The sequence below is a fragment of the Echiichthys vipera genome (assembly GCF_963691815.1).
Source record: "Echiichthys vipera genome assembly, chromosome: 8".
NCBI classification, from domain to species: domain Eukaryota; kingdom Metazoa; phylum Chordata; class Actinopteri; order Perciformes; family Trachinidae; genus Echiichthys; species Echiichthys vipera.
Window position 1 is genome coordinate 21,232,748 of NC_139833.1, and position 16,744 is coordinate 21,249,491.

General features: G+C 39.0%; 1 protein-coding gene across 1 annotated transcript; it reads right to left on the reverse strand.

Annotated features, from left to right (window-relative positions):
- Positions 1-2,064: 2,064 nt before the first annotated feature.
- Positions 2,065-15,188, reverse strand: LOC310950470 (uncharacterized protein). The gene is made up of 5 exons (XM_083918302.1): positions 14,932-15,188; positions 7,044-7,176; positions 6,022-6,224; positions 4,858-5,143; positions 2,065-4,689 (listed from the first exon to the last, which is right to left on the reverse strand). Exons 1-5 carry the CDS (start codon positions 14,989-14,991, stop codon positions 4,526-4,528), a joined length of 846 nt encoding a protein of 281 aa, XP_083774428.1. The 5' UTR covers positions 14,992-15,188; the 3' UTR covers positions 2,065-4,525.
- Between the last annotated feature and the right edge of the window lie 1,556 nt (positions 15,189-16,744).

Sequence of the window (16,744 nt, forward strand, 5' to 3'; positions counted from 1 at the left end):
TGAGTTACACATAATATTTTTGAAAAAAAAACTTGGAACTCTAAGATAACAGGTGTTCCCTTGTCCACTGTCCAAAAAAGACGTTATTTACACGTTGTTTATATAATTTTTTGGCAAAGCTACAGGGAGCCACTTAAAAGGGGCTAAAGAGCCGCATACGGCCCAAGAGCCGTGGGTTGCAGACCCCTGGTCTATACACAAATCCAAGTATATGAAAGTGAAACCTTTAAATATACAGTGGGACTCAAAATTAGAGAAGAACGTATTCATTCTTGATTTATTCTGGTATACTGTTCTTTTTTGTTGTTCAGAATTTGATAGGATATCAGCTGTGGCTATACATCTACTTTACCAGCATGTTTTTTTTTTTTAAATAACCAAGGCACTTCAACAAAAACCTTCATTTTTGTGAAAAAAAGCAGTGATCGAAAACAGTCAATAGGAAGTGTAGAGGCCCTTGCTTTGAATGACTTCGGTAACTAGGGGGTTTCTTAGCCATTACTTTGTTGCCAAGTCTTTTCCAGAGATTCTCTATGGGGTTTAGAACTGGTCTCTGGGCTGGTCATTTTATATTCTAAGTGTCAAGGAACTGTGTAACCTGTTTTGCAGAGTGACATTGTCTTGTATGGAAATTGCAGCTGAATGGGAGACAATTGCAGTGAAGGTATGCCCTGTAGCTGAACAAGAGGCCCAACTCCTGCTGCAGAAAACATCCCTTGCACTGAACTGCAGCAACTCCAGCAGCAGGGTTGAACCGATTCCCTACTGAGTCTTTGCATAATCCTGTCCTCCATCCTTCTCGTGCACTCGTTTACGTGGATGGCCTTTTTGAGGCACTTAAATGAATCTGTGTCCTTATAAAGTTCAAGATTCTTGAAATCACAGACTTAGAACGCCCAACCTTTCTCTGATGGCTGAGAGGGTCATCCCTTTGGCCTTCATCTGGACAACCTGCTGTCACAGGGTTTCAGTCACCTTAGAGCGGTTCGCCATCTTGCAAAGTAACCAGGAGAGCTGCAGATAAATAGGGTGTGTCCAACAATTAAGTAAATTGTCACCAGGTGTAAGATTAACACCAATAACTGAGAGGGATCTGAAAGTGTTCTTTCATTTTGCTCACTGCTTTTTTCACAAAGGTTTGGTTATTTATAAAAAAAAAATAAACAAAACATGCTAGTACAGCAGTGGTAATGCCACGACTGATATTCTATCAAATTATGAGCACTAAAATACAACAATATTTCAGAATAAATCAAGTATTAATTATTTTCTCTCTAATTTTGATCTCCACTGTGTATTGCTTCAATTGTGAACGTATGTACTGGAGTTCTGTGTACTTTCACCCATTTGCATTTTACATAATGATATATGACATTCCGTGTCTTTCTGTCTCTCACTGTTCCGTCTGCCATTTGTGTTTTCTTCTCTGTATCATCAGGTTTTGGAAAACATCTGGCCATTTGGCTCCATTCACATGCTGCTGGCTTGGTTTAACACATGGTGGTTTGAAAACTTTTTTGGCACCTAACAGGATGTTTCTTGAGGCTGGGAAGGGATATTTTTCTGTGCTACTGTGCAAACAAGTGGAGTTAAAGCTGCAACTGAGTGCTGTTACCTGCAGCTGACCTTTCAAAAGGTACATTTAACATGTGTCATAACCAATAGCTCACTGCAAAAAATGTGTCCAGTCAGAGCTTTTATCTATTGACACCATGCTTCTCTGCAAAATGGCTAGAATATTTAATCTTGGTTTTGACTTTGACTTTTTTTTCTATACAATGAATAAAACACAGATGTTCCAAAAAATACTGTGTGGAAACTTGAAACTATTGCCTCAGAGGCCAAAAAGTTCAGATTTTGTGGAATCAGGTCAATCAAAGGGCAGAAAGTAAGAGGATCGGGGAGGTGGTTGCACATTTGCACACATGCCGTTGAGTGAATACATCTGTCAGGATGTGTGTGAAGAGAGTGAAGGAATGTATGCTCTTATATTCTGACCAATCCCCAAGCCCAATAAAAGACAAAGAGACAGTTTAGAATTGCAGTCACATCCTTTATGCAGTAGTGAACCTCACAAGATACACCATTTCAGCAACACAGTTCCCTATTGGCCATCTTGGGTGCTTATGTCAAGACTTTATCTGTGAGCTGACTTTTGGTTGGTTTTCACCATTGTGTAGGTGTTTGTCAAAATCAAGGCTTCAGTCAATTCAAATTCAACTTCGATTAAAACGGAAATTAAAGCGACAATATATTTACAAGGAACTTATTCTACTTTATTAAATCATTAAATGCATTCATATGACAAAATGATTCTATAAAAGCAAGAAAACGGATAATGAAATTGAAAAATGAATTGAACCATGGCTTGTCAAATACACTACGAACATAAATATTTAAAAACAAAAGCAAGAAGGCACACTCACTTCCATCATGAGTAAATATTGTACAATCCCAATTTATACCTGACATACTGTATTGACCTGGATTATAGTCTAAGCAAGTATAAATACGTATAAATTATAGTATCAACATACTGTATAAACTTACAGAGGTCCTTGAAAAGGAAGGTTATTGTGTGCCATCACCCGTTGGATTGCTAGCTACGAGTAGGTTCCCTAATGCTTCTTTTCTATGAAGGCAAAGGTAATTTTATCATGTAACACTATCAAGTAGCCTTGACTAAAAGACAAAAAAATAAATGTAGCCTCACTCCCCCACTTTCACTGATGTTACATTGAGGGGCACAGTTAACAGACGCAGAATCTGCTGCTTCTAATTTTGCCATTACAATCCTATAAGGAAATGCCTATACAACTCAACATGACATTAAACTCAAAGTCAATAAAGTCAGAGCATCAGAAATAAAAAAGCTATGTCATTTTAGTGAGACTGTGTGGATAGGGGGCAGGTCTTCTCTCTATATATTGACCACTTGTCGCAGTCGCTTTGATGACCAAAGTTGTTTTTTAAAAAAACATATTTGACCTTTTCACAAAAATTGTAAGGCCACAGGGATCAGAGCTGCTCCAAGACAACTTCCCCCATTTTAATAAGAGGCAGATGTGAAAACTATTGTTCTTTGGCACATGCTGTATGAGCAGTAGATAGCTGGCTTAGATTCACCCCAGATTATACATAGGGTGAATCCTGAATATTTTACATTTAACAGGGTGAATACAAGAAACATTGTGCTATGAAAACCTGTTAGCGTTGCAGTTAACTGCCTCGCAATCCCTGGCAAAATAACCCTTTACTGGCTGAGGCGAAGACTGAAAATTAGGAAACGTGTTTAAACGCTGCTAACACTATCTTACATTGTAACCAATCAGTAAGTGAATAAATAACTGATAGCCGTTACATTGCCATTAAGTTCAAACCTGCTACTGTTTACCGTTGACAATCAGAAAGGGATGTACTCAGGCCGCTTCAGAAAACGTTGGTCACATCTACAGTTTCTAAATTATAGTCATTAGCCTTGGCTCTACCTAAGCAATCCTGTTCCACATGCTTTTTGCGCTCAGTCATGAAATTAAATTGTCCTGAAAATCTTACTAGTGTTGGATGCAAAGGTTGAGGGCCTACATACACTGTATGAATACAATGAAAAGACTGAAAATCTCTTTTTAAAAATGGCCTACGGAAATATAATCTCTAAACATCAAAACACATTGACAAAACTACTAAAAATAATGTTCCAAAACACAAATAAAGTACATGTATATTTGGTCAGCTCTATAAGTGTCAAATATCTGTGAGAAAACAACTAAAATATGTACCTGCAGAGTAACAAAATCTCTCATAGCAATACTGGACAGAATATGAAAAAAAAAAACATTCTTTCATCACAACAAAAAAAAAAAAATCTTCAATTCAGCAAGTAAAGCCTACAGAAAATGAAATGTAACAAAAAATAACAGAGCAATTTTGACCTTTAATGAAAATAAAATAAAAAAAGGGAAATTAAAAAGGGGTTACATTTTTGGAATACTAATCCCATATATGGTACCGTTTCAATTAACTGCATTCAGAATGTGTTCAGACTATTCATACGTTTCTGTCAACTTCCTCAATTTTGTTAAGCAGAGCTGGGACAGTTCAGGCTGTCGCTCTGCTAAATGTGACAATCGATCTGTCTGTACTGCAGGACCAGGTCCAGCCCAGGTAAGGTGGGTCTAAAGGCACATTGGTACTTTGAAGTACTTTACTTTCAGAATAGTTGTGATCCATAGTGATACTCTAGAAATATTCCTGTATTATCTAACTCCTTTCCCAGAATGGAATGATAGAAATGTTTTTTAAGTCTCATTTGTTCCCTCTTCTTCGCAAACATTGAACATCACACAGTGAGAGGTGAAAGGGTAGCAGAGCAGGAATCAAGAGAGGTGAAAGAAAATTTGTGGGAGCACTGAAGAAGAACAGAGGTGCTTGACTTCATCAAGAAGAATCATCTTCAGTTGTTTTTAGATCCATTATTAGTCCTGATTGGGCGGAGAGACTCCATTTAAAGTCCCCATTGGTCAGTTTAGGCATAGAACTCCTTGGTAGGCGCTTTGTGATAGGCTGTTGTTGAAACTTTGGTGTCTCCCAGGTCGTAGCTTCCTTCGTCCTTCTTCTTCATGCGGTAGGCGAGGAGGAGGAGGAGGAAGACAGCGCAGATGAATCCAACCACTCCGCACGCTATCACCGCTGGAGAGGGCATGAAATAAAAGACTGAAATTTTCCACATTTGTCCCACACTTGCTGCAAATGTTTCAATATATTTATAGTGTATTGATTTATATCTTCTTAATATTCTAAAAGATCCATGAAGGGACAATAAAGATGCAGTAAAGTCTGGTCGACATCTGTCCTTACCTGCCAGCACCTCCGTCTTCTCCCACATGTTCTCAGAGGTCACCTCTTCAGGAGAGTCCATCTCATATATTCTGCTGCCTCGGCCATTGTTGGGCAGAATATCGACTTTGTCTACGTTGTTTTTGGGTGTTGAGACATCCCATCTATCCAGACTGTTGTCCTCGTTGATATCTTTGGATACAGTGATGTCTATGCCGAATTTGGTTGCAGTAGTTTCACTGGAAGGCCTGCTGGTGGAGCTGGGGCTGGTGTTCTTTGTGAACCTATCAGCTGTTGGGCCTGCCACCTGGAGGATTATATGGGTTAGCTAAATGCACTGCACAAGTAGGGTTAAAAGAGCTTTGAATACCATACCATACCACCATATAGACGATGAAGTTAACTTTTATACATTTATCATTACTTGTTACAGAACTAACGATACAGTCATCTCACATCATACCATATCTTACACATGCAACTACTTAGTTTACGCTGGTCTAAAACGTTGTGAAACCTGCCAGTTTCAATGCGTCTAGACAAGACGGTGTATAATTTCCATAGCAATAACTCTCTGTACTACTCCTGGATATAATTTGAAATGACTTAAAATATGAATTGGGTGATAGTGATATTGAGATACACGCTACACTTGCATTTCTAGAAGTGATGAAATGGCAAAAAAAGTGTTTCATTTCTTTGATTTACTGTTTCTCACTAGCGCCGCTCCCTCTCTTCATTCACTCTCTAGCACGCTCATTCAGCCTCTGTACAAAACTCTGCTATTTTCACCAAATGATAATCGCTACGAGCTGATTGGCAGTTGAAACAGGTGCCTTATGTTAAAAAAAACACCCACTGGGAACTTGACAAGCCAAGTAGCAGGCGATCCCATCAGCTGGCTTAAGTTGAGCTGAGACGGGGCGTTTCACACTGCTGCAACTTTTACCTTCAGCGTTCTAAAATGGGTTCGTCTCATTTTTAATCTTTAGTCTGAACTGACTTAATGGATGTATTATTGGGAGGGCTTTAGGTCATACAGGTGTCGGAAATTAACAGTGCAACTGGATTTAGATCATTAACAATGTCCAAAGAAATGTCTTGACTAGTATATTACTAGTGGTTTGTTGTGGTTTGGGACCCAGGTCATGAAGGACTTGTATAAAAAGGAAATCAATATTCTACCTCCTCATCACTGTTGTCCCCATCAGGTAAACTGTCTGGTGTCATCTCTGTGTCCTGGGTGTCTGCTGCTGTGGTCGATGGGTTGTGAGAAGAGTCTGCTGTCGGCCGTGGTTGAGTTGGAACCATTTTTTTGGAGACTGTGGTCTGAGAGATGTTGAGGAACGTCCAGAGTATATCCTCTTTATCTGCTATGTCGCTAAAAGCTGAGATAGAGGAAACAATAACCACAAGTTCTTTAACACTTAGGGTGAGTTTACTTTCAACTTAGCACCACTACTGATGGACAATGTCTGTACATATCATCTGAAAACAAAGTAGTTTTGCTCAGCATATGAAAAGTTGACCTTTCGTGGGTTTAATCGAATAGTGATGCAATGTAAGAATGTGCCCTCAAGATGTTAATAAACCAGTTAAACAGTTAGTTTTATAATTCAATGGAATTCATCACACCGCATTTCATTTTCTGTTGTGATCACACACACACACACACACACACTGAATGTTCTAGGACATTATTCACTGTGGTCATAAAGGTGAGTCATTGATAAAGAATGCAGGGAGTATCTTACATCTGTGCACTGCCAATATAATTTCACCTGGTTAACTCCACATCACCTCAGGACAAACATCTGGCGCACTGTGACTGAGTGTTTTTGTGTCTGTGTCTACAGTTCAAATATGGCTCATTTGTCTGACATTTCAATTAATGGCTAGAGTAGATTTTGGAAGACTTTTGTGAAACTAACTGCCTGTAGGGAAATCTGAAGATAGAAATCCAGATATTTTAAGTTTAGGACGATCTCAGTCCTGTTGTAGGTCTAGATGCTTTTGGGAAACAAGGCCCCGCACTGTTGAAGTTATATTTTTGAAAAGACAAACAGGAAGTCAACAAGATTAATTTGTATAAAGTTTACCAAACAGAAATGAGGGTGCATTTAATGAAATGTTTGGACCAAAATGATTTCCATTCATAAATATAACAAAGCAAAACAATGACAAAACAAAGACAGGGCTCTCCTTACCATAGTCTCCGGATCCAGAGCCAGAGTCGATGTCGTCACCGTCTTCATCATCTATAGGGAGGTCCCCTGACGTTCGGCCCTCTAGGTACATGTCATCTGTCGTGAAAGAGGGTGTCTGGGAGGAGACAAAAAGCTGAAAAGAGAGACAAAATAACACATATTATTACTCAAGCAGGAGACAGAAAAACAGAGGAGACACATAAATCTCCTTTATTCACTGTCAGAATTCCTTCCACTAAATGAAAACACGTGAATGTCTGCAGTTTAGGAGTGAAACAAAACCTCTCACAGCCAGTGAGCTATGGTGGCCAAATATGTGTTCACTGGTGCCTGTGAGTTTACACTATAATGGGAATTGCATCCATACTGTACTGTAGCATGTACAGGAGAAGGAGTTTTTTTGGTTTTGTTTCATGTGCTGTGGCAGTAATGTGTTTGTTTCACAGAGGCTGACAGTCAGCACATATCAGCTTCAAAGGCAACACAAAGAACAGAGAAGAGGACAAACACACGGAAAAAGAGCTTCATATATAAGACTGTAGCGTAGGAAAACCTCCCACTAACCCAAACGCAACATAAAAAGGAGTGTGATAAAATCTAAAGCTCATCTAAAGCACACCCTCTTCCCATCAAAATTAGCATTGAAATGAATGTTTGACATCACAAATGCGCCGGAAACAGGGTTGGTAAACAGTAGAAAGCCGCATGGAGGCCAGTGACAATGTTACGGTAGTTACTTCTTTATTTTATATATATATATATATAAAAATAAAAAATATATATACACTGGAGATCAAAATTAGAGCACAACCCAAAGTGTCTAAAGAGGTTAGTTCAATTTGAAGGAGGATATGCCAGAGTCCAGATCTAAACCCCATAGAGAATCTCTAGAAAATCCTCGGCAACAGAGTAATGTCTAATAAACCCACTACAGTTACTACACACACACACACACACACACACACACACACACACACACACACACACACACACACACACACACACACACACACACACACACACACACACACACACACACACACACACACACACACACACACACACACACACACACACACACACACACACACACACACACACACACACACACACACACACACACACACACACACACACACACACACACACACACACACACACACACACACACACACACACACACACACACACACACACACACACACCTGTATATGTCTCGTAAAACAGGTGCTCTTGACATGATAGGAGGAGGTTCCTTTTTTGTGTGAAATAAATATAAATTAATTCCACAGCATGAGTCTTCTCATGACAAAACTAGCCTTTCATTTAGCAGTACACCTAATAATACCAGGCACTTCATTCTGCTTGGACAACATTTTCTAAACTACTGTAGTAGAACAATTTCCATTGTGACTCCTGACTTATCTGATCTTTTTATTCATGCTGACTGAGATGTAACAGGAGAAACCCATTATGAGAGAAAACCAGATGTTGTGTTCACATCGTGGTGCAACAGGCCAAACAGAAAATCATTAACATCAGTTTTCAAAAGGCAGCAGAGTCTCACAATGCCAGGGCTGACTGAAAGAGCAGAAGAGGGCTCTCACATTCTTGCTGTCTTCGACCGGGAATTACAAAAGCAGATGCTGTGCTTGTCAAAACGAAAACACACAGACACGCAAAACTGTGGCTGCAGAAATCAAACTTGCTCTTTAAACTTAAAATTTACTTAAAATGAAGTTGGATGACCAAAGAGTGTGTGAAGCTTAGAGCTGTCTTATATTTACTTTCAGAGCGGACATCAGTGGTCTCTCATAGCTTTGACAGAGCAGCTCTACACTGAGTGGACTGTTCCAGTGAAGGAGACACACTATGTACACCCTGAAATGAGCAGGATTCCCTTTTAAGGCTGCCGCAGCAACAGAAACAACAACAACAACATCAGCAGCAAAGGATTGCCAAACACACCACCTCCACAGTGTGCATGTACTTGTCGTGTCATGTACAAAAGCACTCACATGCACAGTGATTAAGGGCTAGGCTGTACGATTTAAACCATCATCATCACTGTTCTCTTTTTCATATACCGCCATAAAGACCTTACAGGTGAAACAATTGCTGTAACTCTTCAATAGGCAGCAAAATATATAATATTGTTCTCCATAAAGAGCGCTATGGTTGGGGTAAGCTGTGAGTGTATTGTGAGGGGACCCATATTAACTGCAAACCCTTCTTACTAACAATTACAACAACAATTATTACGGCATGGTTTATATATTCTATGTACTCCTGATAGTAGAATAAGACAACAGAATAATTTTCTGTTGATTAACTAACTGGGTTCAAAATAAAACACACGTACAGCCAATGAAACATACAAGATGAAACATGAAAGCAAAAAAAATTCAGTGGGGTTTACTGGAAGACTTGACTCAGTCAGTCAGAGGTAACACATCTGGAAAATATACATGTGTGCACACACACTTAACCCATGGTGACCCATGGTGACACCCTTGTAACACACACTTTGAATGTCCTAAAATCTTCCTTATACAGCTTTTTTGTTGACTTTTACTCATTAAGTCCCTAAGTGACATATTCTCAACGTCCTGGTGTGCTGGTAATGTGACAGTCATGTGACTGTGACAGGAAGTGACTTCCCAAAAATTGCATTTTGACATGGGCATGCAAGTGAAGGACCTAGCTCATTTTAAAAATCATTTTTTTTGTAACTAAAGGTGAGTTAAAACCAATTGAACAATTGTTATGCGTTAATAAGGTGTCCTGTATTACATTTAACTTAGTTTGACCATATTTCATGAACAAATTAATGTAGAACAAGTTACGAAAATATCGCTGTGACATATACGTCACATCGGGTGTTATCCTTAAAATATTCTTGGAAATTTTGATGTGACATATTTGTCACAATAACAAGAATGCTAATAAGCCGCTCAATTTAGCTACACTGTTTAAATTATTTTGAATTAATATATGTTATTTTGTGCAATTCAAAGTACAGTTGAACATATATAATTAAAAAATAATGATAAATTATTATGTTATTGATCAAATATATTACAAAACTATTTTTGCATATCAGTAAATAAAACAAACACAATTCACTGTCCTATGCTGGTCCCATTTGAATGTAGAAGGCTAATTTTTTAATTGATTTGTAGTATGACTGATAATAAGCACTACACTGTTGAGAATGCACTTGAGATCATCATGGGAGATGACAGTGAATTTGAAGGCTGTGACGACGATACCTCGGATGAGGACCCTGATTACACTCCCAACAAAAAAGAAATAGAGAGGGATGAGTGTGGCGATTCAGACTCTAGTGAATCAAGTGATGTAGATGAAGTGCCACAACCAAACACAACTGTTGATGGAAAAAAACAGTTTTCTTGGAGAAAGAAATCTTTTGATGTCCCTGAGTGCACATTCAAAGGACCAAGTGTCATCGCTCCAGACAATCCTCTTTCTCTCCTGGAGTATTTCAGAAAGTTCATAACACCTGACATGCTCGAGTTACTGATTGAAATTGTTTCAAATCTTACCATAAGGCTAAACTGCAGAAGATGCCTAACATATGTAAGAACTGAGAAACATGGTTCAAACATGGTGCTGATAATACAAAGGTTTTGTTTCCCTTCAGCATGTTTTGGTCTGTTGCACTATGTTTGTGTTCCCAAGTACATAAGTCTGTTGTTCAGGTTTCTACGGATACAGTAGCTTGTTGAGAGGTGCTCCAATGAGGCAATGTTATGTGATTGCCTTTATGAGATATGTTATGCGGTTCTATTCAGAATGCACATTTTGTGACGAAAAACAGTCTTCAAAATGATTTGTTGTTAAACAGAATGTTTCCATGTTGTGGAAATGCAAATAAAAATGCAAATGCATGTTACTAAGTAGAAAAACTGTCATGTTGATTAATTTTCAATTAAGGAATATATTTACCATAAACGCCCACTGTGACATATTTGTCACATCACAGATCTTTGACATTAGGGGTAGTATTTGAAAAAAAACTTCAGAAATGTGTTCTTTGTGGTCCACTTGGTCTGTGTTATATCCCCCATATTTTTCCTTTAAGGAGAAATGGGTCCGGGTTCTTATGGGTTAAACACACACACAGGCGCATAGTATATAACCATCTGGTGTCCCGTTGATTTGTCCAAGTGAAGACAGTTTTCTGGAAACAGCCAGGTCGCAGTGATAAAACACTACATGCAATAAGGGAGGTTTGAGTGCATTATGAAATATTATAATCTACAAATCCAGATTGTTGTGTGTCCATTGGATTAACAGCTATTACAGTAAAATATTTCCATGATGAGCTGGAAATGAATGATAACGGGAGAGCGGCAAGGTCAAAGGAAGGTTGTGAAACAGCCAAAAGTACACAGCAGACCTGTTATCACTTTATACAGCAGCAACACAGTGCTGGGTTTGAGGGTGTGTGTGTTTGACGAAGGCAAGACCCCCTCACTGTCAAATGTGTCCGATTCACTCACAACAGCAATAGGCTCCACAAAAGGCAAAATATTTGGTAATAAAAGAATTTGGAGCCAATTTGGGGTAAATACATTACTGAAAGAAAACTTTGTTAAATCTGATTTTACTCTTAATGCTTTTCAAGTCGAGTTGTCCATATCCGACATACAACCAACAAGTCACAAAAATGCCGCAGAAACAGTCTGACAGCAAATAAGGTGCTGTCAGACCGACGGGATGTGTACAGTATGAAGGGAGAGTTCAACGGTTTCAGGAAGAGCGGCATACCTGGTGCTCTAAAAACAGGGCAATCTTGTTTCAGGAGATAAGATCCAAAGTATAATGGAGCACACGGACAGGCGAAAACCTTTATTGTATGACTGAAAATGTGCCAAAGCAGCAATAACAAATAACTTTGATGCAAATGATGTAATCTTATCTCTATTTATTTCAATGGATGTGGTTAATTATGTCTATCTTTTCTATTTTTCAATAATTGTCGACCCTATTTTTCCAGCCCACTCTCCCAGTTTAGGCTGTATTTCACACATGCACTGCAAAGCTGAAATTACCTAGACTTTAACCAGAGAAGCTGTATGTGAGAACATCAAACAGGCTTTACCCTGTCAGCCCTCTAGTACAAAGTCTGTGTTGTGTGCGTTTGAGCGCGTGTGTGAATAGAGAAGCTCATTAAGTGAAGAATTCACAGCGAGAGAGTGGGTGTGTTGACGTTTCTAACACGCTGCGTGCGAAACCAGAAGAAAACAAACAACCGAGGGGGATGAAGAGGGTTTTTTTTACACAAAGACGCCAACAAAAACGTCTAACTGGAGAGAAGCCGGGAGTCAGGAACTTTTTGCCGGTAAGGGCCAACGCCAAAATCACCAAATTATGAATCAACTCGGTGTAATCTGGGTACTTTACACCAGTGCCACCCCTCGCCTAAATCAGAGTATGCGTCTGAGACAAACAACCTCCTGTTGTGGGATTCATGTGGGGAAAAAAACTCTGGAAAAAAATCTCCTGACATTATCCGGAGTTCATTGGTGAATACAGCTTTTAAAAAAGTCCGACAGCAAATCAGATGCTGCAAGACAGGATGTGTACAGTCTTGCCATCATATTGTAAATAATATGTTGTGACAAATACTGATGAACTGAGAGCACATGAAACATCAGGCAGACAACACTGTATGACAGTTCTCCACAGCTAGGGATGTCCTGACCTTATACATTCCAGGATATCATCATTACAATAATTCTTCTTTCTGTCATCTGTGTGTTTCAGAAGCACTGTGAAAATAGCCATTAATGATTAATAATGAGAGCACACGTCACAGCTTCCTCTTTCCTACTTTGACTGCGTTTGCGTTATATGCCTGTCTGGACTGGCCCAGCGGGAATCACCATGAGTCATCCATCCATAAAATGACACAACCACCGGCTCACTAATTCACATCCAGTTTCAACATTCATCTTTCAGATAAGAGCGACGTCACTGACTGACTAACCAGTATTCAACTCAGAGTTTAAATACATGGCATAACCCATCACACCCAGCGATTTAGGACTATAGTCAGTGAAGTAAGAGGGAATCCAAAAGTATGACATACATACAAGGTGATTAAAGTAAGAGTTTAATCTTTAAAAACTTTGTTTTTCAGTAATCACGCCTGATTACAAAACACGTTCTCAGATTAAAACTTGTGATGAGAAACAATTACATTAAACTGTATTGATTCCCTCTCTGTCTCCACAACTGTCAGTATTTAGCTAAAGTTTACAGGAGGCCACACACATCCAGCAGGACAGTGTCAGGTTTCAGCTCGCTCCCTTTCACCACATACAGTCCATAAATCATAAATATCATGCATTTCATCTGGGAAAGGTGGCAAAGTTCCCTGGCTCTCGTTTGGGACTTTTTTTTTTGCAATGAATAATAAATCATGCAACCAGGAAGATATTTTTACACTTTAGACAATGCACAGAGCTCTGGCTTCTTTAGCCTGTAATTTCCAGGTGTTTTCCAGCTTCGCAACACACACATACACACAAAGAGAGAGAGAGAGAGAGAGAGAGAGAGAGAGAGAGAGAGAGAGAGAGAGAGAGAGAGAGAGAGAGAGAGAGAGAGAGAGAGAGAGAGAGAGAGAGAGAGAGAGAGAGAGAGAGAAGGGAAAAACAGGGGGAGATGTTTCTACTTTGGGACGAGTCAGACTTGTCAGGTCAGGCAGGATTCCATCATTCTTTGCATTTTTATCCAGTCTTTCAAATAATGACAACTACAGTCTTCTGAAGCTCACTGAATGCACAAATGCTTTTTCACAACTCCTGTATGATGTTGTACAGATGTTCAATGACAGACCTTATTCCAATTTACTCTCCCTCACATACACATAAGATGAGGAAAAGTTTTAAAACTTTAAAAAACTTAAATGTACAAGCTTTAGTGTGATTTGCAGAGGTCCACAGATATGGAACAGGGTTGATGACACTATTAAAATGTCTGTGTCTGCTTTATTGACTGCTCATTTTCACTTGCCACATGTCTCTATGTATTATATCTTACCTATTTTACCTCTTAGACTGATGGAATAAATGTCTAGTTGGGGCAATTTAGTAGCTATAGTTACGGTAGTTAGCCTATAAATGGTACAGTAATACATGCACCTTTTCTAGGCAATGTGTTAGTATTTAAAATATGTGTTGACTAGCTGCTTAGTGTCTGGGCCCCTTTACACAAGCCTCAGATAGCTTACCAAGGTGTCCCATTTCATATATTATCTTCATGTCTTATGACCCTACTTGTATTCTGTTTTGTGAATAAACTAACTGAACTTTAAAACGTTTTAAAACTTGACACAGGCCCTGTGTGGGTGGGCCATTCAGGTCAGGTCTGGAGGTTTAAATGTCAGTGAGTGAAGTTTGGCCTTGTGTGAACTTGACACCAACTGGAGCCTGAACTTGAATACACAGTCTGTGTCTGTAAACGAACATATCTCTACTGTAAATCAAATTATGTTCTGTTTATTTAAAAAAAAAAAATGCTTATCATGCTTAATTTAATGTTGATCATTTGAAGCGCGGACCTATTTAAGATTGTTGTCCAGATGTTATGGAAATAAACATAATGCACAGTTTAATGTTATTTGAAACGTTATAGTCTGAATCATAGTCTGAATACAGCCTCTGGTCTTAATGGAGGATGACACAAACAGAACCAACTCAACTTTCGCATTTTATAAACTTAACGTAACTCAACGGTTCATTTCCTCGGGATATAAAAAACAACAACAAAGTAAACATTATCGAACCAAATAGCATTGTGGGTTTATATAACGTTAACCTGTACGGTTTCTCAGTATCTGAAATGAAAGGTCACTTACTTTGTCAGAGATAAAGCCAGTCGCCAGCCCAACGAGGAACAACAACCGCAGATTCCTCATCTTAACGTCCAGATAGCGACGACAGTTGTATGGGGAAATAAATCTGTATACTGGTAAAAGCAGCTCAATTATATTTACTCTAAAGTTAAGTGAAGTCGTTCGGCTAATTCCCCGTCCTGTTTTCGGCTTGTCCTTTTGTCTGCTTCGTTCAATCTCAGCTCTTTGATGGTGGCCTGGCCGCGCTGTGCTCTTATGTCGAAGAGTTCCTCCGGAGAAGTTGTTTGGACTGCGGCGTGGCTCCGCGGTGACGTCAGGACGGCGTGACGTGCGGCTGGAGGGGCGTGTCTGAGTGGACAGGGGAGAGCGGGGCTGGTTGGCACGCTTTTCACTGCCTGCTGTATTTCTCTGGCATCATTTTTGTGGGATTATTGTAACGAACGGAAAAGGAAAGGAGTAACTGAACCACGGGGTTCTGGTTGAAGTGCCTCTACCCTGGAAATTGAAAGAAAGATGCCTCTGTTATCCAAATCTACAATTGTCATTTCAAATATCCACAAAGTAATTATTACTAGTACTAATGACATTCACGCTTGCTATTCATGTGTATTGGGATTTCAACTTTAGATATCTAATAAACATTGTTGTGGATACCTGTGATGTCATTCTTACTAGATGAAACTCGACATTATGTCATTGGAGCTTCCATAGCTGGTCACCCCAAGGAGATTCCCATAGTGAAACACTGAACACTCCCATTTCAGATATCTGCAATCCACTTGTTTCTAGTCATCATTTTGATTTCAGGTGTCCCAAATGAAAATCATTTCAGCATACATAATGTAATTTTGACTCTCCAAAATACATTCTGACTTTTCATTATGATATGTACAACTGCAATTTCACTGGTAAGAATTACATTAGAGATAACCAGTGTTCATTCTAGATATCTAAAGAAAAATACACATGAATGGCAAAAGTGATTTCATTTGTTCTTGTAATGATGTTGTGGATATCTGAAACGACAATTGTAGGACAGAAGAATGCCACAGTGTATATATATTCAATTATCATACTTGATTAGTAAGAATTGACTTTTGACTAGGAGAAATGGTATGATGGGTAAATGGATGACAACCTGTGACATTCAGCTTTAATACCTGAGATAAAGGACTGACCAGTGTGTGCTGCTTGTCACGGAAGTGTATAGAGAAGCACTATTGCTTTCTTTTTGTTTAATTTGTAGCAGAAGATTTTACCACAAAGAAAATTACCTTTGGAACATCTTTTGGCGGAAAATGTTCCACGTCTGACAGAAATTGTCACTTTACTTTGCCATCATCTAACATGATTGTTAATGAGACTCTTCTGCAAAAAAGTGAGAATCCTACAAGAAACATATAGAAACTGATTCCTAAACATTGGTGATCTGGAATTTGAAAATCTATCACTCTACGCACTTTGTCCCACTGATGATTTAATTTGTATTTTTTACTTTTCCAGTGTATGTATAAAGGATTCTTTGTGTGTATGGATTTATTTATCAGGACAGCTGAAGAGTGACAGGCAACGGGGAGAGAGGGGATGACCTGCAGCAAAGGGCTGCAGGTCGGAGTCTAACCCAGTAATGAGAAATGTTTTTTGACACCTAAACGCTGTGATGTAAACATTTGTTGTCTTTTTGTTGTTGTTGTTCAATGTCAGACAAGTCAAATTAGCTCCAGTGTTAAAAAAACATGACATATTCCAAGAAGAATGTTGATTTTTTTTTTTTAATAAGCATTAAATATAATACAGGGATACAACAGTCAAACGG

What these genes read in the sequence shown, in the direction of transcription:
- LOC310950470 (XM_083918302.1), bottom strand. Translation starts at nt 14,991, where the DNA reads ATGAGGAATCTGCGGTTGTTGTTCCTCGTTGGGCTGGCGACTGGCTTT. An exon ending in CTGGCTTTATCTCTGACAAA is followed by an intron (nt 7,177 to 14,931) that starts GTAAGTGACCTT and finishes CTCTCTTTTCAG; the next exon opens with CTTTTTGTCTCCTCCCAGAC. An exon ending in GAAGACGGAGGTGCTGGCAG is followed by an intron (nt 4,690 to 4,857) that starts GTAAGGACAGAT and finishes TGCCCTCTCCAG; the next exon opens with CGGTGATAGCGTGCGGAGTG.